At 48.5% G+C, this 26,019-nt stretch overlaps 2 protein-coding genes across 3 annotated transcripts; both read right to left on the bottom strand.

Annotated features, from left to right (window-relative positions):
• Nucleotides 1–247: 247 nt before the first annotated feature.
• On the bottom strand, nt 248–17,004 carry dnaaf9 (dynein axonemal assembly factor 9). 2 transcript variants are annotated; one of them, XR_007966773.1, is made up of 38 exons: nt 16,586–17,004; nt 15,698–15,777; nt 15,490–15,615; nt 15,292–15,416; nt 15,112–15,208; nt 14,900–15,006; nt 14,735–14,812; nt 14,400–14,501; nt 14,241–14,296; nt 13,606–13,741; nt 13,402–13,483; nt 12,864–12,900; nt 12,707–12,791; nt 12,535–12,611; nt 12,396–12,440; nt 12,274–12,319; nt 12,103–12,214; nt 11,924–11,994; nt 11,792–11,839; nt 11,630–11,720; nt 11,460–11,563; nt 11,254–11,397; nt 11,097–11,182; nt 10,264–10,365; nt 10,051–10,168; nt 9,884–9,972; nt 9,497–9,637; nt 9,296–9,421; nt 7,790–7,827; nt 7,504–7,639; nt 6,886–6,972; nt 5,199–5,305; nt 4,969–5,043; nt 4,369–4,544; nt 3,930–3,989; nt 3,445–3,560; nt 524–645; nt 248–425 (listed from the first exon to the last, which is right to left on the bottom strand). XR_007966773.1 is itself a non-coding variant. In XM_052086472.1 (36 exons), the coding sequence occupies exons 1-36, from the start codon at nt 16,747–16,749 to the stop codon at nt 3,477–3,479; spliced, it is 3,438 nt and encodes a 1,145-aa protein (XP_051942432.1). In that variant the 5' UTR covers nt 16,750–17,004; the 3' UTR covers nt 1,210–3,476. The 2 variants fall into 2 exon arrangements, 1 of the variants encoding a protein (XP_051942432.1); XM_052086472.1 differs by lacking the exons at nt 248–425; nt 524–645 and having other exon boundaries at nt 1,210–3,560.
• Nucleotides 17,005–17,377: 373 nt separating this feature from the next.
• On the bottom strand, nt 17,378–20,168 carry cfd (complement factor D (adipsin)). Its single transcript, XM_052086483.1, has 5 exons — nt 20,004–20,168; nt 19,769–19,925; nt 18,742–18,883; nt 18,388–18,678; nt 17,378–17,622 (listed from the first exon to the last, which is right to left on the bottom strand). The coding sequence occupies exons 1-5, from the start codon at nt 20,062–20,064 to the stop codon at nt 17,461–17,463; spliced, it is 813 nt and encodes a 270-aa protein (XP_051942443.1). The 5' UTR covers nt 20,065–20,168; the 3' UTR covers nt 17,378–17,460.
• Nucleotides 20,169–26,019: the final 5,851 nt, after the last annotated feature.

Below are 26,019 nucleotides of genomic sequence, written 5' to 3'. Positions count from 1 at the left end.
CCGAAAAACGCGCCATTCCAACAAGGCCGCGTCGACTTTTTATATCCCGCAACACGTCCGCCCAAGTCACGATCAAGCGTGGCCCGGCGTCCCGCGAGGCCTGCCCCCGCTCCCATTTCCACTCAAGCCGGTCGAGAGTGACGAGTGTTTACACCAGGCTGTCACGGCGGTCCGCAAATAAACCGACACAATGGGAGGGGGGGGGGCGGCTGGGCTCGCGACGACCCTCGGTGGATATTTGAAGTGAGGCGCCCCCAGCGAGGGGCCTCCAGGTGCGCGCGTGTTTATGTGCGAATGCCGCGTGTGTTTATGCGCGTCGGCCTTGCCTTCAAGTCAGCGGAGGGCGAGAGAGAAAGGGGGCGGCTCGTCGGTGGCAACGGGAAGGGCTGATGTCAGGGGTCAGCCATGCGGGCCGCTCCATCTGCCTGGCAACAATAAGCGGGCACACTTGCACACTGAATTTCCTTGGCTCACACACGCACGCACGGGCCAGCATGTGCAAACGGGAGCGGTAAAAACTCACCATGTGGGGCCAACATCGGGGGGCATTCTCAGCACGTTTTCGCTCTTTAGCGCTTGCAAGTGGGAAAGAATCAAACACCATCAAGGAGAAGGAGCCAAAATGTGCAAGTTCATTTCTGGTCTCTGAAATGAGCAAAACAGTCACTGAACAGTCAGCAATCTCAGTTGATGAATTGTTGATGTCGCGCTATTCGCAAAAATGCTCCACGTTTAGCTTTCTTTAGTTTGGGGATTCGTTTTATTTGATTTTTTTTTTCAACTGAGTGTTTCCTGTGAGCAAGATTTTAAAAAAAACAGGACAGTGAGTATTGGGTTGTAAAAACTCAACCAAAATATGAGCTAAAAAAAAAAGCCATCCACAAATCAAATACAGAGACCGTTGGAACCATCCACAGACTTTGGAGTACAATTCAGTGCAGCGCATTGTAGCGCTAACGCTAACGGCTTTACTTTTCCGCTTGTACTGTGTACTTTTTTTTTTTTTAATATACATTTCATGCGGTAAATACTCACACCATGTGATGATTACTGTACGGTCAGGAAAAAGGCATCAGTCACAGAAAAAAAAAAAACAGTTACAGCAAATTTTTGTGCAAAATACCATTGGACACGCCCCTCGGGACAGAAATGTTTGGCACCTTTCGATAGCAAGAGAGAAGAAATGAGCCCTTTGTTTTTTTTTCTCTCTCTTGTTTCCGTAATCTAATTGTGTCGGCGTGACATGAAAAATCCATCCCGACTCAATTGGAGACGGCTTCCTCTTCTTCTATTAGTCACACACACACACGAGCTTGGGCAGACGGACGGGTCACGTATGCAAAGCTCTGGCCAAACCGCATCTTACGGAGATTTGGGCTTCCCAAACCAAACGAGCGCTCGTGTGAAATAATCCGGACGACAAACAACGTCATTGGGACACAAAAGTGGCTCTCGGTTCTCGGGTTGCCGATCGGAATGCCGGGTCGGAGCCAACGTCGCTCATTTTGCAGACGGGTGTAGCGTGGCGGATCTGCCAGAGGGAGAGCCTCGCCGCCGTGGGAGTGGTCAGAGCTGACTTGCATGGTGGCCAAATTCACTTTTAACGCACTTCAGGCCGCAGGCTAATCATGTTCAGCATCCAAAATCAGGACCAAAAAAAAAAAATTCCTGACTTTACATCGGTCTTCAGTTGCATTCGAATAAATACCGAGACGTGTTTTTCTATTTAAAAAAAACATGGCCATGACATCGTTACGCACTTCGCTTGTAATATTGATCATCCTAATCTTGGATTTCGATAGCGCCCGCCCCTTTAAGATACGGCAAAGGAGGGAGCGCACGGACGGCGGCGACCGTTGACCCTCTTCCGCAGGCGAAACCGAATCCACGGCAGGCTTACTGGGTTGCTATGCCGGCTGCTATTCTCGGCATTCCGCCATTGAAAAAGACGGCGGGAGCGCAAATGCACCGGCACGGGATCGGGTGGCTCCAGAGTCGGGACGCTGGGACGGCGGTGGCTTGGGTTGGGCTGAAGTGAGGGGCAGGGGTGGGTGGGGTGGGGGGGGATTATATAAATCCGCATAGAGACAGCAACGGACGGGAGGGAGAGTGGGTGTGGGGGGGGTGCAGAAAATAGCTTTTATCACTTTTGCCCCCGTGGCCCTGGAGAAAGCACTTTTTATTGTTTTCCTTTCCTCTCGCTGGCCGACACGACCACGAAAAATAATTTTCGGAGAATTTCACCGCGCAAGCCTCATTCTCAACGTCCGACGCAGTGGTGCACCTGGATGCTTTTGATTTAATCTAATTAGTTTCATGTTTGAATGTCATGATGCGGGGGCAGTGCGGGGGGGGGGGGGGGGGCTGGGATTGGATTCCGGGTTGTGGCCTGACGATGTTAGACGGACAGCTCGCCTGACTTGTGAGCGGGCAGCGGCGGCGTGGTGACCCCGTTCGAGATCGGCGCCGTTTCTGAGAACAAAAATTGCTTCACTCGCTTGAGTTTAGTTGAATTCGATTTGAGTGTTTTGACTGTTTTATTAAAAAAAAGATCGCTGGAATGTTTGAAGTAATCACCCACCGCTGCATCACTCGTGGGGCGAAGTAAAAAAGTGATGGAGAAGAAGATGGGGTGAGGGTGGGGTGGGGGGGGGGTTAGAACATTTTCATTTGAGGGCCGCATGCAGAAAAATGGAAGGATGAAAGAGCCGCTTGATCATTTTTTGATATTTCATCAGCTCTCTGTTCAGTTTCTGGTCCCAAAAAGAGCAAGCTGGAGAAAGAGGCCATTTTGCAAACGGATCATTCACGCCATGTTTTCATCAATCGGAGCCATTTTTGCCTGGCAAATTGGATGATTCCATTTTTCTGACAACCTCCAATCTCACTCTGCTTGCCTTCACCTTTTGAATTAATCTTGCGGCGCATGTCCAATGTCATTTTTAATTGTTAACGTTTTTTAGGCTCCTGGAGGAACACGTTTGGAGAACCCGTGTTCCAACCTTCAAAAGATAAAAAAAACAACAACCCCAAAAAGCTGAAATGCGTTCGTTCACATGTCCAAGACTCACTCATCACTCATCTTGCGTCTATCTCTGGCTTCCTTCCTAGTAACCATGAGTGGAAAAAAAAAAAAGGGGGGGGCCGCCGATTCAGGCAGAAGATTGTGGCCGACACGTGAGACGGTCCTCAGCTGTTCTGCAGTGGGTGGGGGGGGGACCCGCGCGCTTAATTGCACTTTCATTAGCTTGGCGGCAGGGGACTCTTAAAATAACGCGGCGCTATTGTCCTTGGCGTGGCGGCAGCCGTAACGTTTGTTGTTTACATCGGACAGCCTGCCGGGGCGGATGGGGTGACGGCAAATTCTCGAGAAAGCCCAGCGAGGCCGCCAAGATGGCGGGTGCGGGACGGCGAAGCCCGACTGAACTTCTGCGACAAGCTCACCTTCAACTCGAAAAAAACAAAAAATCTCACTTTCAGGGATCAAAGAGGCCGGCGGTTGAACATCTCGATGCGTTTGTAGGCCTCGGCCGCGTCCTCTCCGGCAAACTGACGCATGTCTGCGGGGACAGGCGGGTGAAGGACAACGGAGGATCCGATACGATCGCATCGATTCTCAAAAAATTTGGCACCGATTACCACTCCGAAAAAAAATATATATATAAAATTCTTCCCCTTTTTAACTCATTCAGTCGCAGCCAATTTTGGACCAAGTCTGAAAAGACGTTTTTAAACGTCTTTGGGAGTGAATGAGTTAAGTCCTACAAAGCCAATTGCAACTGTGCACAAAATGAGTGAATTCAATGTTCAGGTGAATGTGGCTAATGTTAGCGTGGTTCAACTGATTTTTTTTCCCCCCATCATTTTGTTGGGGAGCCCGATTTCCGCAGTCACACTTGTGAGGACGCGTCGCCATCGGTGAAGGATACTCGGACGGCGCTCTCACTTCTCTCCAAACGCGTCCACGTATTGACGGCCGTTGTCGGCACCTGTTGACGGCAACAAACAATTCAACATCAGATTTACCTTGTACCTTGACTTACAATCAATTGGTTTTGAAACCGGCGTCTTAACTCAAATGAATTGCGGTGCGCCTTATCATCCGGTGCGCCTTATATTAGGAATTAATCTTGGGACTTCTTGGACCTAGCATTTTAAATGTTTTTGGTTACAGCTGCAGCGGTCGGTAAAGCTTCATAGAAGTAAAGCTGTATTGTATTGTATTCCCTTTAGCGTAGCTCCATCTAGTGGATGCATAACACAACCGCAGCTACGACTGTCGCTCTTATTTGGCAGGTGCCCGTTTTGGTATCGCGCCCAATTTAATCATTTAACGAGGTGACACATTTCTTTATTTCTGCACAGGACCTGCTTGGTGCACAGCCTGAGCCAATCCTGGAGCGCATCCTCGGTCAGGCCGACGCCATCAAAGACCAGGAAGCAGGAGACGTCAACGTCACTCTCGGGCTGGGCCGTTTGTTCCGGGACGGCGCGGAGGTCGCCGCTCACCGCGCTGTAGGTCACCGCCATCACGTGCGGCGAGTCTAGAGTGACCCACACACACACACACACACTTGGAACCGACTCAAAATGGTGACTTCAAACCAAAATGGTGGACCTCCTGTTCAATTTTGCTCATGGATGATGGAGACTTTCTTTTGTTTGTTTTTTTATGTGCGTACTGGGAAGATAAATATGGGGACCCAATTTCCGGCCAGTTGGGCGTCTCGGGCTGATTTCTAACTTTCTAAGGGAGAGTTCATGAGTGAGTTTTTTTTTTGGGGGGGTGGGGGGTTGTGTGGAGGAGCTCTAAAGTTTTCGCCAGGCGGGCAAAAAGTAAAAATGACTTTTTGGCCATATTGAGGACACCAAAAACGACCTTCAATAATCAGAAGAAGCATAAGAACAAGAACAAAACCTGATTAGATCTGCAAGTAAGGAAAAATATATTTAAAATCATTTTCCTACCAGAAAACCTGATTTTTCCCCACACGTTGTAAACATTTCCGCTGAAGGGACTCGGCCTTAGCGACGCCTTGAACGCTGCAAAGAAGAGACAGAAGCAATCAAACTTAGGTCAAGGCGGCGTTATGCAGTCAGAGCGCACGCCGCCAGCTCGCGTCCGAAGCCCGCGCCACGCGTATGAGCACAAATTATAAGGCGGCCGGGGGCGAGGGCCGTCTTTCTTTCCGTTTTACCTGCGCAGCGGGCGGCAAACAGAGGCCTCTCCAGGGGCCGGCTGAGGGCCAGGCGGTGCCGGCTGAGGACCAAAGAGCCCGAACCGGTGTGGAAGCGCCCGTTGCACCTGAAACAAAGGCCTTGCTCGTCTTATGCGGAGGAAAACTCAAATTGTCGCATCATATTGCAAAGTCAAACTGGCCTCAAGAGCCGTTTTTTAAAAAATTTTAATTCAAGAGTGGGGTGGCCCGGTAGTCCAGTGGTTAGCACGTGGGCTTCACAGTGCAGAGGTACCGGGTTCGATTCCAGCTCCGGCCTCCCTGTGTGGAGTTTGCATGTTCTCCCCGGGCCTGCGTGGGTTTTCTCCGGGTGCTCCGGTTTCCTCCCACATTCCAAAAACATGCATGGCAGGCTGATTGAACACTCTAAATTGTCCCGAGGTGTGAGTGTGAGCGTGGATGGTTGTTCGTCTATGTGTGCCCTGCGATTGGCTGGCAACCGATTCAGGGTGTCCCCCGCCTACTGCCCGGAGACGGCTGGGATGGGCTCCAGCACCCCCCGCGACCCTAGTGAGGATCAAGCGGTACGGAAGATGAATGAATGAATGAATGAATTCAAGAGTGCGTGACCAAATCTCAAGGCCTGGAGATGCGTCCAATATTCCATTTTAGATGGCGTCAGCACCTTGACGCGCGTTGTTAATTAAACTCCAATTCTGTGCCTGCCCCCCCCCCCCCCCCCCCCGCCCCCGCTGATTGCTGTAAAGCCCAGCGGGCATCTTGTGTTCTCTCAGCAGCTGCCCGCTCGCAGCCCAGTAACAAGTTTCTTGGCCACGCGGCTCAGTTGCCATGTACCAATAGAGGGATTGCCTTCCCGCCTGGACCCGTTCCATCCAGTCCTCATGCCTCAGTGCTCAGAAACCACCCCCCCCCCCTCCTCTCCCGCTCCCCCTTCCCACTCCTCCTCTCCCCAAGCTTTGACTTTTTAGTAGTTGATCCTCGCATTTGAGCATTTCTCAAATGTCCTCGCTGGCCTCGTTCCCGCGTCAATAAGCTTCGAGAGACCAACTGCAGCATCGGCAGCTTCATTTCGCAACATGAAATTTGGTCGGCATGCCTATTATGAGAAGACACAGTTACCCAAAAAGAAAAAATAAAGTCGTACATTGTGGTTTGAAGCAGCCATTTTGCCTAGCTAGCTCCCTGCAGAATTTAGCAAAACTATTCAGCCCCCCCTACACCACCCAAAGAAAAAAAACTAACAAAAAAACAGCCATAGGAGTCTGCCATTTTGGTTTAAAACAGACTGGCTTCAGTAGCGTCGTCTACGATCGCCCAAAAAAAAAACCCAAAAAAAATCTGGGGTTAAAGGTCAGGGCGTGGGGTCACGGGTGCGAGCCGAGGATATTGGCTTTGTGATGAGAGGTGAGGAAAGGAGGATGCATGCCCCTGCAGTTAGACAAGTGCACAGACAAGCAGGACACCCACCAAGGACGGCATGCGGGAGGACATCGGCGCGGCCGTAAAGCAGAATTTACAGGAAAACGTCAAGGAGGCTAATTGGGAGGCTGGCACCATGGGGGTCATGGAGGACATATTGGAAGACGTACAAAGGAGACATTTTAGAGGTGGCCTGACCGCACGGGGGTTGGGGGGAGTGATTGGGAGCACGTGAGTGGTAACACTTGGAGGGAAGGTTCTCTCTCACCAGCCAGGGTAGAGCACGTAACGCGCTCGCAGCATCTGAGGTCGGCTGAAGCTGCTCGGCGACAAAATCAGCTTGACGTCTTCATCCCTATCCAAAGATGACAAATCAGTCGAGCCCCCATTTAGTGTGCGGGGATACGTCCCAGACCACCACACGGTCGGTGAAAAGGAATCGCATTCATCAAAACAAACGTTTAAACACTGCATTGTAAAATGGAAAACGTATCCAAAGTATCGTACGCGGTGCGGCGGGGTGGATGTCACATGCGTACGCGTGCGGGCTGCGGACTTACGGAACCAGAAGTGAAAAAGTCTGGCTGTGAGCTGTGGCCCACTGCAGCCCCCCCGTCTGAGTTTGCTCAACAACAAACTTTCAAGAAAAACTCGGCAGTGTTGAAATGTAACACGCATTTCCTGTTTCCTTCTTCTTTGTCCAAATGTACACCAATTTCAAGCTAAATATGACGCCATCCGGTGGTTGAACGTGGAATTACACCGAACTTAAATGAGTCACTTAGCTGGGGTTTCCTGCGGATTGTCCTAACTTTGTGGCGGTACGATTGTTACCATTAAAAACACACACACACACACAAAAAAAAGGCATCCTTGAGCGTCAGACCTCGTGACGGCCCCTCTTGCCGCCGAGATGAAGGCGGCGGTGGGGTTGGCGGCGCGCACCGCCTGCTGAACGTGCTGCGCCAGCGGATGCGTCAGGTCGGCCGCGGCCCCGGTGAACACCACCGCGCTGACGATACCTACAAACGCAAGCAAAAAGTGCCGACCCGTCACTCTGCATCCGCTTTCGCATTTATTTCAGAAACGCAAGGTGGAACGATTTCTTTCCCCCATTTCTCGCTCACGTGAGGCTCAACTTCAGATCGACTTGAGGGACGCCGAGCACTTACCTTGGCTGCACTGCTCCAGCAGCTTGGGAAAAGCAAACCTGAGGGAGGAGATGAAGAAGCACTGAGCAGCCAGGACAAGTTTTCAGGCCAAAACACAACCGACGGGTCTGCGAGCAATGAAAAATGTTCATGAAATTGGTTCGACTTTGAGTTTTGCGTTTGTTGACGCCTCATCAAACTTTTGAGTCATGTTCTCGAGAGAGACTGGAACGGGAGGCAGACTTTCTGTGTCTTTCAAAGGATTATTTTTGATTTTTTTGGTGGGTCTGCTCACGAGGAGGCGGAATTTTTCAAACGTAACAGAGGCACACGCGCTCAGATGGTGAATAAAAAGACGTGCTGCTCGCCGACTCCGCAATCAGACATTTTTGGTCAAATGATGTCACCGTGACTGATAAGCTTGGTGGGGGGCGCGCATCCACAAGTGGCTCTGGTGGATTAGCTGCGCTATGTGGAGCGAGGTGACGAGCGGGTCAGGCCAATTAACTTGGCGGTTGGCGGTCCAATCAGCATGGAGAAAAATTTAGCGCGGCAGAGGATTGTAAGACGCCTCAAATAGTCAGCTTTGGGTTCCTGGAAAAAAAAAAAAAGGGGGGGAAAACACGCGCTAATATCCGTGATGTCGCGCCGGGTCCGAAATGAAATGACTTTATTAACCGGAGTGGCGGACCGCGTATGGAGCGGCTCAGTCCAGCTCCGTCTAAAGCCGGCATGCTTAGGACACAAAGAGCGGCAGATTAAATGTAAGGCTGATCCGCCTCGACTTTCAATAGCTATAAAAGCGTCACGTGACCTCCTCCTGCAACCCCCGCGACAACTCGCCACCAACGTTTGTCAAAAGACACACGGAATCCTCGTTTCCAAGCAGGTTTTTCCAGCTCATTTTGCTTCTTGAACCCAATTTCAAAGCGCGGGTTGAAAACGCCACAAATTCCAAAATTGCCTTTGCAGAACATTTCACAACATGGTGTGACAGGTGTGACAGTGGGTGCGGTGGGTGGGGGGTGGGTTTTGCCAGTCCCTGCCTCTCACCCAAGTTAAGCCGTGACACGAATGTGGAAGGATGAGCGGTCACATGGATGCCTTTTGATAAATGTGAATTACTGGGAGTAAATAAATACATTTTTTTTTAAAAAGCATTGTTCGTCTATGTGTGCCCTGCGATTGGCTGGCAACCAGTTCAGGGTGTCCCCCGCCTCCTGCCCAAAGACGGCTGGGATAGACTCCAGCAGCCCCCGCGACCCTAGTGAGGATTAAGCGGTTCAGAAAATGGATGGACGGATGGGAACATTCATTCATTTATATATAAACTTAATATTTTACACAGATTATTCTTAATGTCCCAATTGTTCAATTAAAAAAAACCCACCAAAAAAAGTGTTTTTATTTTCCCAATTTTTTTAAAGCATATTTTTAAGTTAGAATTTTACTGCTGTGCTATATTTGCTCATGGCGATGATACCGTCAATGTGTAATATCGGCTACCCGCGATGCAAGAAGCCTCACCTGTGCTCCATGCAGGAGGCGAGCGGATCCACGCAGGCGGTGACGGTGCCAATGATGAAGCGGACCCGGACACCAGAGTCCGGGTGTTGAAGCACGGCCTGGACAACGTCCAGAACATCCGTGTATCTGTGAGGAGTCAAAATCCTCAAATCACCACCCTCGTTTGTTTGAAAATCTTCGGAAAGGAAGTCGTTTTCTTACCCGGGTGACAGGACCAGGAGGCGCACCTTCCCTGCCGTCCTCCTCTTCTGGTTTGCGGAGACGTCTGACAAAAAATCCTGCAAATGGGAGGCCGAGAAGGCGCCGTCGCGGGCGTCCGCAGCGGGAGGATACACCAACCATCTGCGGGCAACGGCAAGCATCTTTTTTTCTGGGGCGGGGTCACCAGTCATTTACGGGGCACACCGAAACAAGCGACCAGTCGCTCACCACACGTCAAGCTAAAAATGTCGCCGTATAAAAAACAATTATGTATAATAATAATAATCATCATCATAATACATTTGATTGGTAATGCACTTTACATTTCAGGGAAATCTTAGAAGGTTATATGGTGAACTTTGGACAGTCGAGGGGGGGTTTTCCCACCTTCCGTACTCTTTGTTGAGGCGCACCAGGAAGTGGCAGAGTGTCTCCTTGTGGCTTCCAGGCAGCCCGCTAATGACCGTGATGACAACCTTTGACGCAGTGAAAAAAAAAAAAAAACACAAGGTCAGCGTCAAACCCCAGCAGATTGTCGGCTCGTTTGAGCCCACCTTGTCCCCCAGGTTGGCCGAGCCCACGCTCAGTTCTGCGGAGGGGAACAGCGCCCCCAAGTGGTCGGACAGTATGGGCGCCTCGCCGATGCTACTCAGGGAAAAATGCTGCAGAAACCTGCCGAGGCGCAGCGCGACCATCAAATGGGCCGTGATCGATTCCTAAACAATAGTTTGGTGATTTGAACGCATACGGCGTGAGTGAGTACTCACACGTCTTGCTCTGGGAGGTGCGACTGCAAAGTGCTCAATGCGCCTCTGCGTTTGGCCACCGGGGGCTCCTGACCGTCGTGTCGCTGCTGCAGCCTGCTGTGCCTGGATGACAAGAACACCATTTTCACATGTGGACAAAATACCCGCTCAGAATATATTTCATGAAGCAAGATACATTTCAAAAAGCAAAATCACTTGATACTGCCACTTTATTTTCCAGTGCAAAGCGCATTCTTGTGTAAAAATGACCATTCGAGGATGGCACAAAACTGCCGAACAGCAAAAAAAAAAAAATTAAGTGCAAGAGTTCATTTTTTTATCACCCCACAAAAATCAACTCACTCAAAATGAGAATATTATCGAGGTACTGCATCATTCCAACGACGCAAAAATGATCAGGCCGACTTGCGTTGGGGTTTAGGCCTGGGTGGAAGTGCAAATATGCAGTTTCTGCCATCAAGTGGTGAATGAGGATATTACAACGCAAAACCACAGTCGATGCATATTTGCAGTTTGGCACCTGCAAATTTCCATTTTTAAAAATATTTCTGGTTTTATTTTTCAGTTTTTTTTTAAAAGAATGTCTAGCAGCATTTTCAGAAGAATTTTACTAAAAAAATCATTCATTCATTGACAAATCAATTTTGAAATACATATTTTTTAAATGGCTCAAAAATTTTATTTTATTTTCTAAATTGAATCCCCAAAATTTTTTTTGCAGCAAGACAAAACTTTCATCAGGAAAATCGCACAGAGGATTGTCTCACCCATTCGGAAAAACGGTGACAATCTTTACAGGCAAATGAAAAATGATTTCATGTTCCAAATCTTACATGTTTTTGTGTTTCCACGTCAGCTGATCCCGGTCCACCAAGCGCAGAGTAAGTCCACTTTCAGCACTTCGCCACAGCGGCAAAACCTGCGCAGGGGTCAAATGCAGTTTTTCATCATTGCAGATTCCTCGTAAAGGATCCCCGGTGAGGGTCTCACCTTGGAATAGAAACCCCGGTAGCTTTTGGACCTGGGCCGCAGGGCGAAGACCAGGCAATGGTCTTGGCTGTGGAGTGGGAAGGGCAAGTGGGGCAGCAGTGCGCTCTGGTAGTCCACAAAGAGCGACGCGACGCCGTCGGGGTCCTGTCCGAACGACAAACATTTTAAGCTGGTCCCGAACGACGAAGAAGAACGAGGCGGCGTACCGGATCGTAGAACGCCAGTGCGCCGACGTGTTCCTGGGCGAGAGCGATGCTTCCGTATTGCGAGTGGACAAACAGAAGCCCCCCGGAGAAGAAGGCCATCTTGCCTGAAATCCACATTTGACATCGACTCGGCCGGGATGACAAAACGTCCGCCCGCTTGCCGCGCTTACCATCTTCGGGCGCCGAGAGGTGGCTGGCGGATAACACGTACGCGTCATCGGCGTTGGTCAGAGCGCGACCCAGACGGGAGTCGTCCTCATTCTGTTCACAGAGGACATCGAGACGCCACCCAATGATTGCTCCGTTGTCGTTGCGGCATTTAGCGAAATCACCTTTGCGAGTTGCTGGGCCAGCTCGGACTGCTTGACATCAGATTCCATCTGCGGCAAAAACAACCACCAAACATTTCTGCGCTGGTAAATGATTTTTTTAAAGAAAACAAAAAAAACTGATGGATGATGTACCATCCAGCAGGCGTAGCGAGGCACGGCGGCGGTCAGGACGGTGTAGCAGCTGTCCGCTGTCACGGCGCCATCTCCAGGAGAAACGGAAACAGAAAATCCGTTCAAACCGGAGAAGTCACATTTCTCAAGTCTCAGGTCAAGTTTGAAAACGGTGAATTGCGGGGGGAGCAACGTCAAACCTTTGTGTTGAATGCTAATGCTGGAGTCGAGGAAGGCTTCGGAGAAGACCACGGAGCCCAGGTTGACCCCGCGACCCCGCGGATCCGGGACGTCCCGGACAGTCATGGAAGCCTCACGAAAAGGAGAAATCAATGAGTTGGGGGAATAACGAGCAGAGACAAAACACTTACTGTCTTGACGACAAAGCGGCTCGCGGTGTCGGTCAGCGGAAGGAGCCTGAATGCATCAAAAACCAACGTTCAAGCTCGTGTGTCATATGGAGGCGAAATTTAATTGGGTGGCGGACACTCACCTTCCCTGCTTATCAGCTGCTTGAATGTTGAATTCACATTTGGACCTGAGCAAACACACAAAGACAAATTAAACACAAGATGGGCCATTTTTGAAAGGGTTTTAAAAAATACTTTATTGGGGGCGGAGTAACAAGCTACCTGAGAATACTGCGGTACGCGCTTAAATTCAACGAGTCCAACGACGCCAGGAAGGTGTGCTCCGCCACGTCTTTAGCCTGGGAAGACGGCCGCATTGAAGCGAGTAAACGTCAACGGGGGGGGGGGGGGGGGGGGGGGGGGGGGGGGGGGGGGGGGCCACGGGATCGCTTACCTTGGTGGCACTGGACGTGCCGGAGAAGCATTTAATTGCTCCGAGAACCGCTTGGACGGCCGCCGAGTACACGCGAGACAAGAACCTGGGCGGTGACGCATAAAAAATGAGTCTTCCTTTTGCTCAAAAACGCACAAAAGTCTACGACGACACTTACAAGACTTCCCGTTTGTGCGCCTTTGGATGCTGACTCCCTGTGGATGAAATGACGAGACTTGAAAACACCAAAAACAGCGTTCAAAACGTGCCATGGGGGGCGTGGAATGTGAAAGTGACTTTTGATGTGCTGGTCGACAATGTTGTGGGGTCTCTGGAGTTGGGCAGGCCCAACTGTCAAGTGTGGAATTAAACAGCCAAGTCAATATTTTGCAAGCTGCGGTTTCCCCCCCCCCCAAAAAAATTGGTTACTGTGAGGAAACTATTCCGAATTTTGAAAGTTGTTTTGGCAAAATTGGACTAATTTACAGACCCGAATGAAAGCGATTTGATCGTCCGCCTGTTCGCGATGCTTTAAATCTGCTCTCAGTCGTCACGGTAACGGCAAGCCGTACTCACGGTTGGATCGGCCGTATTTTTAAGTCGCTGATTTTGCGCGGGACACAACTGCCCCCTGAAAACTGGGCTAATCTGAAGTCTTAGCAATAAATTATTAAGAAAAAAAATTGAAAAAGCACAATTTTGTATCCTTTCCTCACCAAGGAAGGGGGTGTGCGTGGCTCCAAAGAAATAGGTCCGAGAGCAGGCCAAGTGTCCTCGGGCGGCAGCGCACTGCAAAATCTGAGGGTAACAAACGACCAAAAATCAAACCCCGGCACCAAATGAGTGGCAACGTTCGGGTGCTGTTCCCGAGGACGTCACTGGGCGTCGCTGCAGCGCACTTGTTCACTGTGCTTCCCTACCATGTGACTTGCCCGGGAGCCTCCAGGTCCCGTGTTGCCGACTTGGTGACTCTCCGAGGCGAAGTTGAACGCGTAGCTGTCCATGTGCTCCGAGGACGAGTGTGCACCAAACAACACCAGGGGCTGACGATCTTTACTGGAATCACAACCACTTTTTTGAAGGTTTTTTTTTAAAGGACCAAATACCATAACGCAAGCGTGTCAAACTCATTTTTTGCCGCAGGCCACTTTAGGAGCGACGTCTTCCCTCTGGGGGCCGTCACGACAGTGAAACCGGATAAATGATTACGGAATCATGTCATTATTACTTGGACACAAACAAATTGATGGATTATTAGTTTTATAATGACTCAAGTCAATCATCCGTTTGTTCAATTATGTTGAAAGGTTCCCAAAAAAAAAAACAGCTATTTGTTTGTTGTTTGTTGGATTATTGTTCAAGTGAGTGTAAACAGGGTAACAAAATGAGCGCAAAATGTCAACATTATTTAATCACACCTTCACAATTTTGACATTTCGGCACAGACCCATGAATTGTTTTGGCGGGCCACGTCAAACGATGCGCCGGGCCGGATCTGGCACCCGGGGCCTCGACTTTGACACCTGTGCGATAACAATATTGTTTTGCGACTTACCCGTTATCTGCGAGGTCGCTGGCGATCAGCCCGTGGGAGGAATACGTGCGGAAGGCCTGTACGGATACGATACTTTTATTTTTAAGGAGCAAAGCACATTGGGAGAGAATCGGTCCTTTCTTGTTATTGTTTTTTTTTTTTTTCAAAAGCATACCGTACCTCTCCAGCCTCAGCCTCGGACAGCTCCAGGATGGACAGGTGGCTCTCCAGCTCCATGCGGGAGAAGAAGCCACTCCACTGCCTCTCAAAGCTTCTCAAATCCTGAAAGAGGGAACGGAATAGGAGTCCGGAACGATTGAACTTCACATCCATCGTTTTAGGTTTCTGCGGTACGGTTTGAAACGCATCGTGGTCAAGCTCCCGCACGAATGGAAGCTTGCTGACATGGGGCGGACATTTTTACGTTAATGTTAGCTCAGAGGATGAATCAACAAATAGAATCGTTTTTCTCGGAATGAAAGACAACAGCAGCATGAGTAAAGCTAAAGCGTCACCTCGGTCAAGAGTTGGTCCAAGGACACCGAGTCCAGCCTGCTGTAAAGCTGCCACAGTCGCTCGCTAATGTCCGACAACTGGCAAAAGGGGAAATTCGCCAGTTAAGGGGGGAGGGGGGGCGGCAGAGTGAGCCAATGAGACATTCTTTGAAAAGCACGGCTCACCTTGTACTTCATGGTGAAAAAGCTTCCGTCGCCAATGCCCTCCAGGGCGTACGCTTGGATGAGGGGCCACTTTTCCACCGTGAAAATGTCAAACTTTTGCACGTGGCCTGAAAGTTGAACGTAAAAGCGGTGGGAGGGAGGCAGGGGGGGGGGGGTCATGGAAGCTTGATTTGACTGAGGAAAATGCCGACGAGCAGGCGAAACGTCCGTACCCAGGGAGCTGTAAGGCACACCGATACGATGGCAGTCCTGCACCATGGTGACAAAACTGGAGATCTTGAACTCCTCCGCCGCCTCTTCGTCTTCATACTGCGTGAGGAGCACACGCGCACGGGGGGTGGTGAGCGAGAGGCCGAAGGAATACACAACCGATCTTTGTTGAATGCTCAAACCTCGGCTTGGGTCATGCAGTGGAGGTGCAGGTTCCTCCAGTGGGACACGTAGGGTAGCAGGTAGGCCAAATTGAGCGGGTTGCAGTAGAGGTGAACGCACTCGGCCTTGATTAGAAGGATCACGTCTGGAACGAAAAAACAACAGCATGCGTTCACAAAATCAGTTGTGGGGGGGGGGGGGTGACTTGAGAAACTCACCGTCCAGCAGATCCTCTGGACACGCGTCCAAGGGATGCTCCACGTTGACGGGACTTCTTCCATAGAGTCCGTAGAAGAGGTATTTAGCCAGCTCCGCGCAGCCTTCGTTGTACCTGCTGTCGATTCCTGACGACAAACGTTCATCAAGCATACACATGGAGCGATCCTCGCAAGTCTTAATAAAGAATAACGATGGGACTTCCCCTACCGAGAGAACACAGGATTCCATCACCACTCAAAGTATCATCGACGCCGAGCAGAGACTGAACTTGGCGCAGGCGGCAGCAACTGCATGAAAAGGAATAGTAGTCACCTTGTAGAAGTCATACGGAGGCATTTCGCAAACGTTTCGATGCTCTTCTGTAGCTTACACGGCGCTAGTCAAAAGCTTGGGGACATTTTCCTTATTCCGGTACGATCAGGAGTGAGTGAGATTGGACGATACCAATTCTGAGACCGAGCACATTGGGTTAGCGACAATTTTAGAGCCGCTCGTGAACAATTATTTCTTTCGGTCAATTAATAAATCACACTAAAAGTGCAGTGTGTAGAATTCAGGGGCCATCTAGTGTTAAACGAACAGAATCCATTGAGCTAAGATCGAACACGTTGATGCCTCAGAGAGACTGAAACTGGCAAGTCTACCAACAACTTCTTCAGCCGAGGTGCGAGCAAATTGGCATCATCGCAAACAAGTCCTGAAAGTGACTGAATAAATTCATGAGTAACATTCTAAAAAAAAATTTTTAATTTTTAAAAAATGTTTGAAAAAAACTCCAATCCAACCAAACGAAGCACGTTAATGAATACTGCATACTAAATATTTAATATAGCACTCTTGCTTGTATCTTTTTTGACCCCCCAAAAAATCACCCGTTGCCATTAAATTTGTGCTTTTTTTGTTGTTTATGTCTCGCTAGCGACCCGACAGCGAATCGTGTCTCCTGACTTTTCAAATGTGAGCCAAGCGTAACTGACGGAGCTACAACCGTTTGTGACGTTTCTTCCACTGCGAAATCAAACCCTTGACAGCCTGGCCGGCTAGCGAGCGTTAGCAACGGCGCACAGGTTTCTCTCCGAGTAAGTCCAACGCTACCTGACGGCCGGGTTGACTCCCGAATATTTGCCGGTTGCTCGTCGTATGCCGGCCATGGTTTTGTTGCCGTCGCGGAGTCGCAGTGAGACGTTTTTTATATCGTCAAAAGCGCGGCGCCAGCTGCATTTTTCTCCATCACCCAAGAGAACGTCCACACTTAGCATAGCAACGGAGCGAACCAATGAACCATTGGACAGCGACACGGGGGGACATTGAGTATATTTCTAGGGCAACGTTTACGATATTTTCCGTCGGTTATTGTTACTTTTGAAAATGTAATATGATGTATATATTTTTTACCCCCTAAATATGTCCAAAAAGATGAGTATATCGGAATTTGGCAGATAGTTGTCCCCCCCCCCTCGTGCTTCAGCGCTGTGGTCGTGCCTTGTTTTGGGTCATTTTGACAGCATCACTGTGATGATGGCGCAATGTCATTTCTTTCTTGCTTGGCTTCCTTGCACTTGCAGTTTTTGGAGCCACTGTGTACACGGCTTAGATTCGACTTTGCGGAAGTTGTAACCATTAAGAAACAAGACTGGCATGGGGCGCTACACCCGGCGAGAGCCTGAGTCCACCTTCCAAAACTTTGGATCGAACATGGTCCTTTCAAAGAATCCGTTTGAAATTCCTGCACCGAATTGGCACACGTCTTCAAGATCCCAACTTACTTTGGTATCAACACAAACACAACAAAGCAGCCGGGGAGCAAGAGGAAACAAATTTCAATCCTTGTCTTCTACAATTGCTTTTGGTATAGCGTTATAATCATGCAGTTGACATTTGTTGCCATTGCTGTGCTTTTTTTTTTCTCGGCTTCTGTTGCTGATTATGTAAGTTTTAGCATTGCGTCGTCACATTTCGCATCAGTATCCTCAAGCGTCGGGTTGAATGCCCATGACGCCGTCGATCCACTGGCTGTAGTGCGAGATGATGGTGTAGATGCCTGGTTTCTTGATCTGGCCGCACTTTTTCCCTCCATTGGACGTGATGCCCACCACCACGCCTTTGTAGAGAAGGGGACCACCGGAGTCGCCCTAAAAATACCGCAGACATTGTCAAAGTCAAATCAAAAGTGAAGACTGTGGGCTTCATTTTTTTTGTGTGTGCGTGTGTGTGTGCAGATGTTTAGCTCTGAGCTTCACACTCCTCTGCTTTACTCTTATTTCCTCCGTCCTATTTTTTCAGATGTTCATTTTGTTTTAAAAAAATGCAGTTAATGTGGATGAAAAGCCATCTTGGAATAAAGATTACATTCCGGCAGAAATTTATTTTTTTGTGTGATATTATTGCCATATGTGTCCGGCGTCACTACTAGTATCACGATACCGGGAAGAAAACTATGTAGGATATTTTTGTCGTAATTTTCCAACAATATCACAAGTATCACGATGCATTCGTTGAGCAATAATCAGACATATTGTGAACAAAATTTCTATTCCAGGAAAACTACTAGAAAATTTTTTGGGGGGAATAGTATCAATGGTATCACCACTATGCTGATTATCACACAAACACCGTATGGGAGGGAATCACGTATGATGTGTGTATAACACTTGTGCAAGTATCGCGATACAGTAATGGGGCCGTAATTTACATATTGAAAGAAAATAATTTCTGATACTGGAGCATTTTTACAAGGATATTGCTTAAATATTGAGCAAGAGTGACTCGTACCTGAATAAAATCATGCAAGATTGGTTATACCGTTAATCAACCCACTCGAAGACAATCACGTACGATTCAACGATATCGCCAGTATCACGATACAGTGATTATTAGTGGATTAACAGTCCACTCACATCACAGGAGTCCTCCATCTTGTGCGGCTGGTCACAAGGGTCCGGGCACAGCTTGTGGGCGCAGATCATGTTGGCGGTGAACTTCCTGCCAAAGTAGTCGCTTCGTCCGCATCGGTTCGAGCTCACCACCCGGATGACCGCCTCCTTCAGCGTGTCGGGTCTGGAGCCCAGGTTGTCCACGGAACCCCAACCGGCCGTCTCCACCTCTGAGTCCGTGTCGGGGTTGACGCCGCCGGCTCGCAGGAAGGCCACCGCCTTGACCGCCTCGGAGGCGTTGAACGGGCGATCCAGCTACGGACGCAAAAAGCCTGTTCGATGGTCGTGAAAAGAGATTTTCCAAGAACGTGCGCTTACTTTAAGGAGAGCGATGTCGTTGTCGTAGTTGTCGGGATTAAATTGAGGGTGATTGTGGAGCTCCATGATGTCAAATATCTGCTTGGTATCCTCGGCTTGACTCAGTGAATGAACGCCCAGAACAACCTTCCTGCCATTTGCGCTGTTAGATTGGATCAGATGGAGAACTTTACCCAGCAATAAAATTAAAAAATACAAATCTGCAAGATATTTGTCTAGTGATATCCACAGTATTGCGATACATTTATTGTGTGATTATCCCGCACCCAAAAAAATCCATATTGTTAAAGTATTATGATACTGCTAAGCTTTCAGTACAGCGAGAGTGCAACATACAAAAATCATTCATTAAAATCGTTGCATTATTTTTCCAAGGATATCAAAAGTATCATGATACAGTGATTTGAGCGATTATCAGAAAACGGCCTCCTGTGATATTCTCAGATGATTTTTTTCCAGTGAATCAACAAGAACTTTTCCAATTATATTGCTAGTATGGCGATACTTTGATATTGTCATTTTTCATACGATACCGAAAGTTTCAAGATTGATTTTGATTGCGTGATTTTTTTTCTTCTTTCTACCTATATTCTTGCTGCTAGAGGCTGTAAATTTCCCCAGTGTGGGACAAATAAAGGATATCTTATCTTATCTTATGACAGTTGACATAATGGAAGAAAAATGTGCAATAATTACCATTTTTCCACTTAGTGTAGAGTGATTCAACAAGAGCTTTCTGGGAATATCACCGGTATCACAATACATTATGTGAAAATTGTCCAATGCCGCCCCACCCCTTGTTGACATGAAATGATATTGAAGGATGTGATTTATGGGCAAAAAATAATGAGTCATTTCATCATTCCAATGTTTCCGCTAATCACTCAATCGCTCTCAGAATGTCGTAGATGCTTTTCTTCTCACAGTGTCTGTATCGTGATACCACCAATATATCTTGAAAACTATCCAGACAATTATTGTGTGTGCTTTTCAAGAGGAACAAGATGGCGTGGCGTTGTTCTCTTACCCCGTGGGCAGACAGTGTACGGCCGTCATCACCCACCGGTCGGCGACCACAAAGCCTCCGCACTCGTGCTTCATCCCGTCTCCCTCGGCCACCTGGATGGACGCCATGTAGGGCCGAGAGTGGGCCGCCGCCTCCCTGCCCCCGATGATGCCCTCCCCTGAAAAACAGTTAGACTGTAACACGTCTGCTGAATATTCAAAGAACGACGTGTCCGTCTGCGTTTTAGCCAACTCACCGAGTGAGAGGAGCCCTCCAAAAATGACCCCCCAGGCCACAAGCGTCTTGTCGGACGGCATGCTGGAGCTTCAACTTAGCAAGTCACGCAGCTGGGTTGCTTTAAAGGCATTCGGGGAGGAAGTGGGAGTCCATCCTCCTCCTCTTGTCCGTTTCTGGGAACACGCACAGAAAAACAGGAAAGCCGATGCTATAACTCAACTCAAGAAGCGCAAAAACAAAATAGTCTCCAAAAATGATTTCCTCGAGTTTGGACAAGCAATGTTTATGCAAACCGATGACGTGCGTTTCAGAGACATTTAACGTTGGCGCTTGAACCACCTCAACACTCGGAAATGAGGACATTTTCTTGCCGTTTTCCGTGGTAGGAAGTCACGGAATACGGCAAAAAGAACATTTTCAGTGAGTTTATGGTACAAGATGTGGCCGGGCACGTCAGGAAGTAGCAAAAGAAGCTGTGGGTCAAAATGGTGGACTGGCAATGCGGGTCTCCAGATCCACACAGCGATTCAGCGATTATGTGATGGTTGACACATTGGAAGCTCATCATGGAACATAGAAATCGCAATCATTTTTTTCTTCTTCACAACAACAGAATTCCAATACGGTTATTGCGCTACCGTCAGGATAAGCGAAGAAGGCCATTTTGGAACGCCATCGGAACATGTTTCCGGCGATATCGGTGATATCGCGATTATGGCTATCGCGCCAGAGTGGGCAAGTCCCAAATATCATCACGCTATCGCTAACTGAGGGCGGGGAAAAGTGTGTAATAATTGAATAATTGCTGATATCCAACGATATCATGATAACATAACCATCTCGGAAGACAACCATGCGTGATGTCATCACAATTGCTTTAACCGAGGAGACGAAAATGGCAAAAAACTGCCAATATCTAGCAACATGGATCTCATCATAATAATATCCATGGATTATACATCGTCTATTACCACGACTCCATTATTAGTCGTGCTTCGAGACGCATTCCAAGACACATTGGAAAGCGCTTCAATCTTACATGACACCAGACGGCCCTCTACAGGCTGGAACAAGAATAACACGTGAACCCTGCAAAACTAAAACCAGCATTCCTGAGCCTTGAGCAATGGCAGTGTTTCCACCGTGTGTGTGTGTGTGTGTGTGTGTGTGTGTGTGTTCCACGTGTGTGGTCTGGCATCAAGTAGATATTAGAAGTGCTTCACGGCGGATCGTTTTATTGCTCTCTCTCGGTCTCTCACCTTCTCTCTCATGTTCAGACGAGTCAGCCAGAGGCAACCTATCGGGTGTCGCAAATCAAGACATCTCTGTTTGACCATCACGTCAATGTGCTGGTGGGGGGAGAACATTGTGCATTTCGGTTGATATCAGGCTCAAGATCAATCGATATATCAATCTCACATAAAAACAAATAACCATACACAAAGACAAATACAGTATGTAGTACAGAGACACACACACACACACACGTAAGTGTCGACATCTCACATCTTTCCATCTCACCTGTTGACAAATGTCGGATGTCTTTGACTTGCTCTGTCTGGAAGTTACTTCACTGCAACAGAACCCCCCCTCCCCCCCTCCCCCAACCTCCGAATTAAAAACAGGTTTAATATATTTTTAAGACGTACCAGGCCCATGTGCAACACCAATCAGTTTTTCTTTTTGTCATTAAAATTAAGAAGAACCTTTTTGAAAAATTGTTAGGAGTGTTAAATTTAAAAAAAAAAGTCTCAAACACATTTTGCTATGTTTTCGTGCATCTCTTAGGGTGGCCATTTTGTTCAGTTTTTGGATTACTTGAGTTTTAATTTCTTTCATTTTATTTGACGTTTTACAATCAACAGCGGTTCACTTCTTTTTACACTTGTATGACAGTTACGACCCGTAAAGAAGTGACTTCCAATGTCGCTTTTATAACAGACAGCTACAGTTGAACCCCGCAGCACACGATTTCAACATCCATTATTTCCTCGAGGGGAGGGGAACAAAATGGATTCCAAATTGCGCTAAGTGCTCTTTGAAGCTGCAGTCAATGAGCTGTTGAGTAGTATTTAAGCTTCATTACACACGTCCATTAATCAAAAGTCATAAAAAAGGGCGTGCGAAGGAGGAGAAGAAGAAAAGTGGATGTGTTCCTCTTCAAGAAGAAGCAGCAGTAGCAGCGGCAGCAGCCCGGAGGAGAAAAATCCAGTCGGCGTTGGACGAGGCGTTCGGGGGCCTCTTCTGATTAAACAGAGGAATTAGTAGCGTTGCCGCCTCTTCGGTTCCTCTCGTATTTTTTGTTCTGATTCCAGCGACAGGCCCAATCTTGCCCGACTTTCAAAGCGTAATTGACACCTTGACTGTAATTTCACGGTTTTACTCCACCTGCCTTTTTGATGTCTGCTTCATGTGTGTGTGTGCGCGCCTGCACTGCGCCGCCAGTCACTTCCAAGCAAGACGTCTCGTAGCTGCAAGGCCGACTTGTTCGAGAGGGGGCCAGGGGGTGCATGCTGGGAAGTTTCCCCTCACTGGATTCTGTAAGCAAAGGCAGATACGGTCCTGGTTGACTTTGTTTTGTGACCAAGCTTTATAAACAAATAGCCCATTTAAATACATAATAAACATGCCCCAAATGTACTGTATGAACATACAGCAGTTGCTTTCTGTAGGCGTAAAAAGAAGGATTGAAGAGGATTTGCCATCCAATAAGCTTCAGCAAAACTGGGTTGAGCGCAAATACTTTCCTGTCTTCATTTTTTTTTCTTTCCAAATTTCCAGGTTTATCCACATTTACATCAGGGTCATCAAAAGTGTACGATCAGCTAGCATGCTAGCCTAAAGAAGACACAAGATGAGGTGACATCACACTCGAGCGCAGGTGACATCACACTCGAGCGCAATATTACACAAATGTTATTAAGTTGATTTTTTGGGGAGGCGGGGGGGGGGGGCGTTTTAGTGACAACGTTCTAAACGTAGGCCGCCCCGGAGAAAATGCGTTCACCGTGTGTGAGGTGACGCACCGAAGTTAAAATTGAGGAAGCCTTCCTCCTGTTGTTTCAAGTGTCAGGAAAGTGTTGACAGGCAAATAACACTCCACTGTAGCATGAATCACCGCAAACAAGACACTCAGAGACACCCCCCCTCGCTGTAATTACCCACGAGGGCCGTCGCTTTATTACAGGTTCCTTTAGTACCTGCCGTGTCGGGCGCGCCGCAGACTAGCTAACACGCTAGCAGGTGAAGCTAAGCAACGCAGCTGAAGCTCACGTAGCGGGAAAACTACGTAGCGGGTTTCAACATTTTGGGACATTTGGTGGTGGGGGTGCGTCAAATGCGGCAGGAGGTTGAAGGTAGGTTGTGGTTCAGAGGTTTGGCAAAATATTTGGAAATTTGAGGGGTGTTAAATCAGTCCCAAGAAGAGAAACTGTGCCAATTGTGTAAGAATGGTGAATGATTTGGTCAATTTAAACTTTTGTTGAAGAAAATAGGATAATTTTTACTTTTTTCGGGGAGTTCATGCAGGGGTGCACTAACTCAAGTTCTTGAAGGGAGGGTTACATTTTTAAAAAATTGATGGGGTGTACACAGGATAGGGCTGCACCACCTGTTCAGGATATTGGCGGAGGTTCATGGCTTCCAACATTTGAGCGTCTGTCGGAATGTTGACGGTGCGCGGCTGATCCAGAGGAATCCGGACAGCCTCAGCCGATCACAGAAAAGCAGATGAGTGGGCAGCAGCAGAGGGGGTGGCGGGGAGGTGCGCGGCCCAATGAGTATTGGTCATCTCGAGTTCAGGGCCGCCCCCCCCGCTGCGTGCCCCGACCTCGGCCTGCTTCGCTGCCCTTGGCAGCGTTCCAGTTTTCTGTCCAAACGGGCAACAGAGGAAGCACCCCCCCTCCCCGATGTATCACCCCCGCCCCCCTCACCACCACCATTGCTGGCCTGCCGCGAAGCTGACAGAGCGTCGCGGTTGGCCTGAGATTGCACCTGCACCGAGGGGTTCCGGAGGGTTGCCGTTTTCCAACTTGGTCCGTCCTTGGGTTCTTGCTAACAAGTCAAGCATGTTAGCAACATGTTGCTAATCATGTAGCAGAAAGGCTTTTGACAACTCTATATCGGGGCAGGACTTCAAATACGGAGGCGGGACTTCAACTATGGATGATTGTTGCACTTCAGTCGGTTCGGACTGGTCATTAGCATCGTAATCCATAATTCCATCACCGTCCTCGTAGCGTGTAGCTAGTAATGTGTTGCTGCTAGCGTGTCGCTACTAGCGTTCGTTCCTGCTTGCATCTTGCTGGAGTGGCAGGGCCTGCTGCAAGGTCAGAGGTGACGTTTACTTCATAACAAGCAAGTAGCGTGATGGTGACGCCCCACCATTGTGCCACTGCGTACACAAACAAACACTCGCAAACATTTGTAAGAAAGGAAGGCGTGTGCTTAGATAGGTTTGAGAAACTGATATGTTTTGGGGAGGATGGGGGGGGGGTGCCCACTTTTTGAAACACTCAGTCGGCAGGAATTAGGCCTCTCTCTGCGCAACTTGGGTTTCCCTTTAAAGGTGGTCTGACTGTGCCGTCATGAGCGGACTTTTCAGATGGCACTTGTTGTAAAATTGCAACAAAATCGGGAAAAGGGCGCAAAGCTGTCTTTGTTCGAGATCGTGTGAAAGGCACCGACAAGCGATGGCGGGACAAAGATGGCTAGCGGGACAAAGGTGAGCCCATCAAAGCCATCTTTGTCCCGTATTCTCTCATCCACAATTTTTTTTTTAAATTAAATCCCCTTTCACACGGCCTGTAAAAAGTCACCTTTCTGTTTTTGGGGAATTTCCCGGTTTTAGAGAAGGATCGGCGGCTGCGTAAAAGGTAACAGTTGAAAGCCAGATTAGGGGTTCAAAGTGCCCTTTTACACGACCCATCATTTCTGTGTTCCCTTAATGTTGCTTGACTGTGTGAACATGAAATGGGCGAGCAGGGGGGTTTGGTTGTCATGAAGGCGACCTGCAAATTTTGGGGCATGCCTGCCACTGTGTGAAAGGTTTCAAGCGGGAAACCGGGATGGCGGGGTGGGGAAACATACCCTTTGGAGATTTCCATCTTCCGTCCTGCCGTTCCCTTGGGGTACTGAACCCAGATGAACCTCCAAAACCGGTAACACTCCCCAAAACGCCCCCCCAACCATTGTGCCGACAAGCTGTTCGGAACGTCGCCCGACGGGTAACCCCGCCTCTCAGCACCCCCCGTAACCCCACCAATCAGCCAGCTCCTACTTTGCCATGGAGGCTGCTTTCGCCCTCTGGATGAACTTTTCCCCGAGACCCCGAGCTCAGAGGGGGCTGGATTAGAGCACGGAGGGAGAAAGTCTATGTGTGTGTGTGGGGGTGGGGGGGGGGGGGGTTGCACGTTAGCAATTATTCCCATAGTGACACATTGCCAGACTTTTCTGCCCCCACAGCGCCATTTGTAGGTTACGTTGGAGACTTCCACCATGCTTTCCGCTAGAAACTTCAACCAATCAAAACCAATTGACTTTTAGACTTGTGTTTCTTGAATAAACCCACAAAAAAAAGTCTCAAGAAGCCATACCTGAAAAGACCCAGAAAAGCTGCTACATTGATTTGGGCTCGGTTAGCCATCACCAGAATTTAACGGGAAAAAAAATGCCTCCAAACGAAGCTACAAACATGACATTTGGTCTTTGTGTCGGCTCAGGAGAGCAACAAAATAGTCTCAACTAGTCATGCTCGAAAAGACTCAGGAAGTCTTTTTGGTTTGAAGATGTGCTTTTAGAGAGTTAGGACCTTCTTGAATTCAACCAAAACATTCAGCCCCAAAAGACAGTTTCAGTCCCAAGAAAATTGTTAGGCACGTCAATCATGAGAAGACCCACAAAAAAGTCTCAAGAAGCCATGCTTGAAAATACAAAGGAAGTCTGCCATTTTTGTTTGAAGAGGCCCTTTTCGGTTTTGTCTCGAAAGATCCAATTGAGAAAAAAAAAAGACAAAATCAGACCTAAAAGCCAGTTTT

This window comes from Hippocampus zosterae, chromosome 14 (genome assembly GCF_025434085.1).
Source record: "Hippocampus zosterae strain Florida chromosome 14, ASM2543408v3, whole genome shotgun sequence".
In the NCBI taxonomy this organism is placed as follows: domain Eukaryota; kingdom Metazoa; phylum Chordata; class Actinopteri; order Syngnathiformes; family Syngnathidae; genus Hippocampus; species Hippocampus zosterae.
This window is presented reverse-complemented; position numbering and strand designations above follow the sequence as displayed.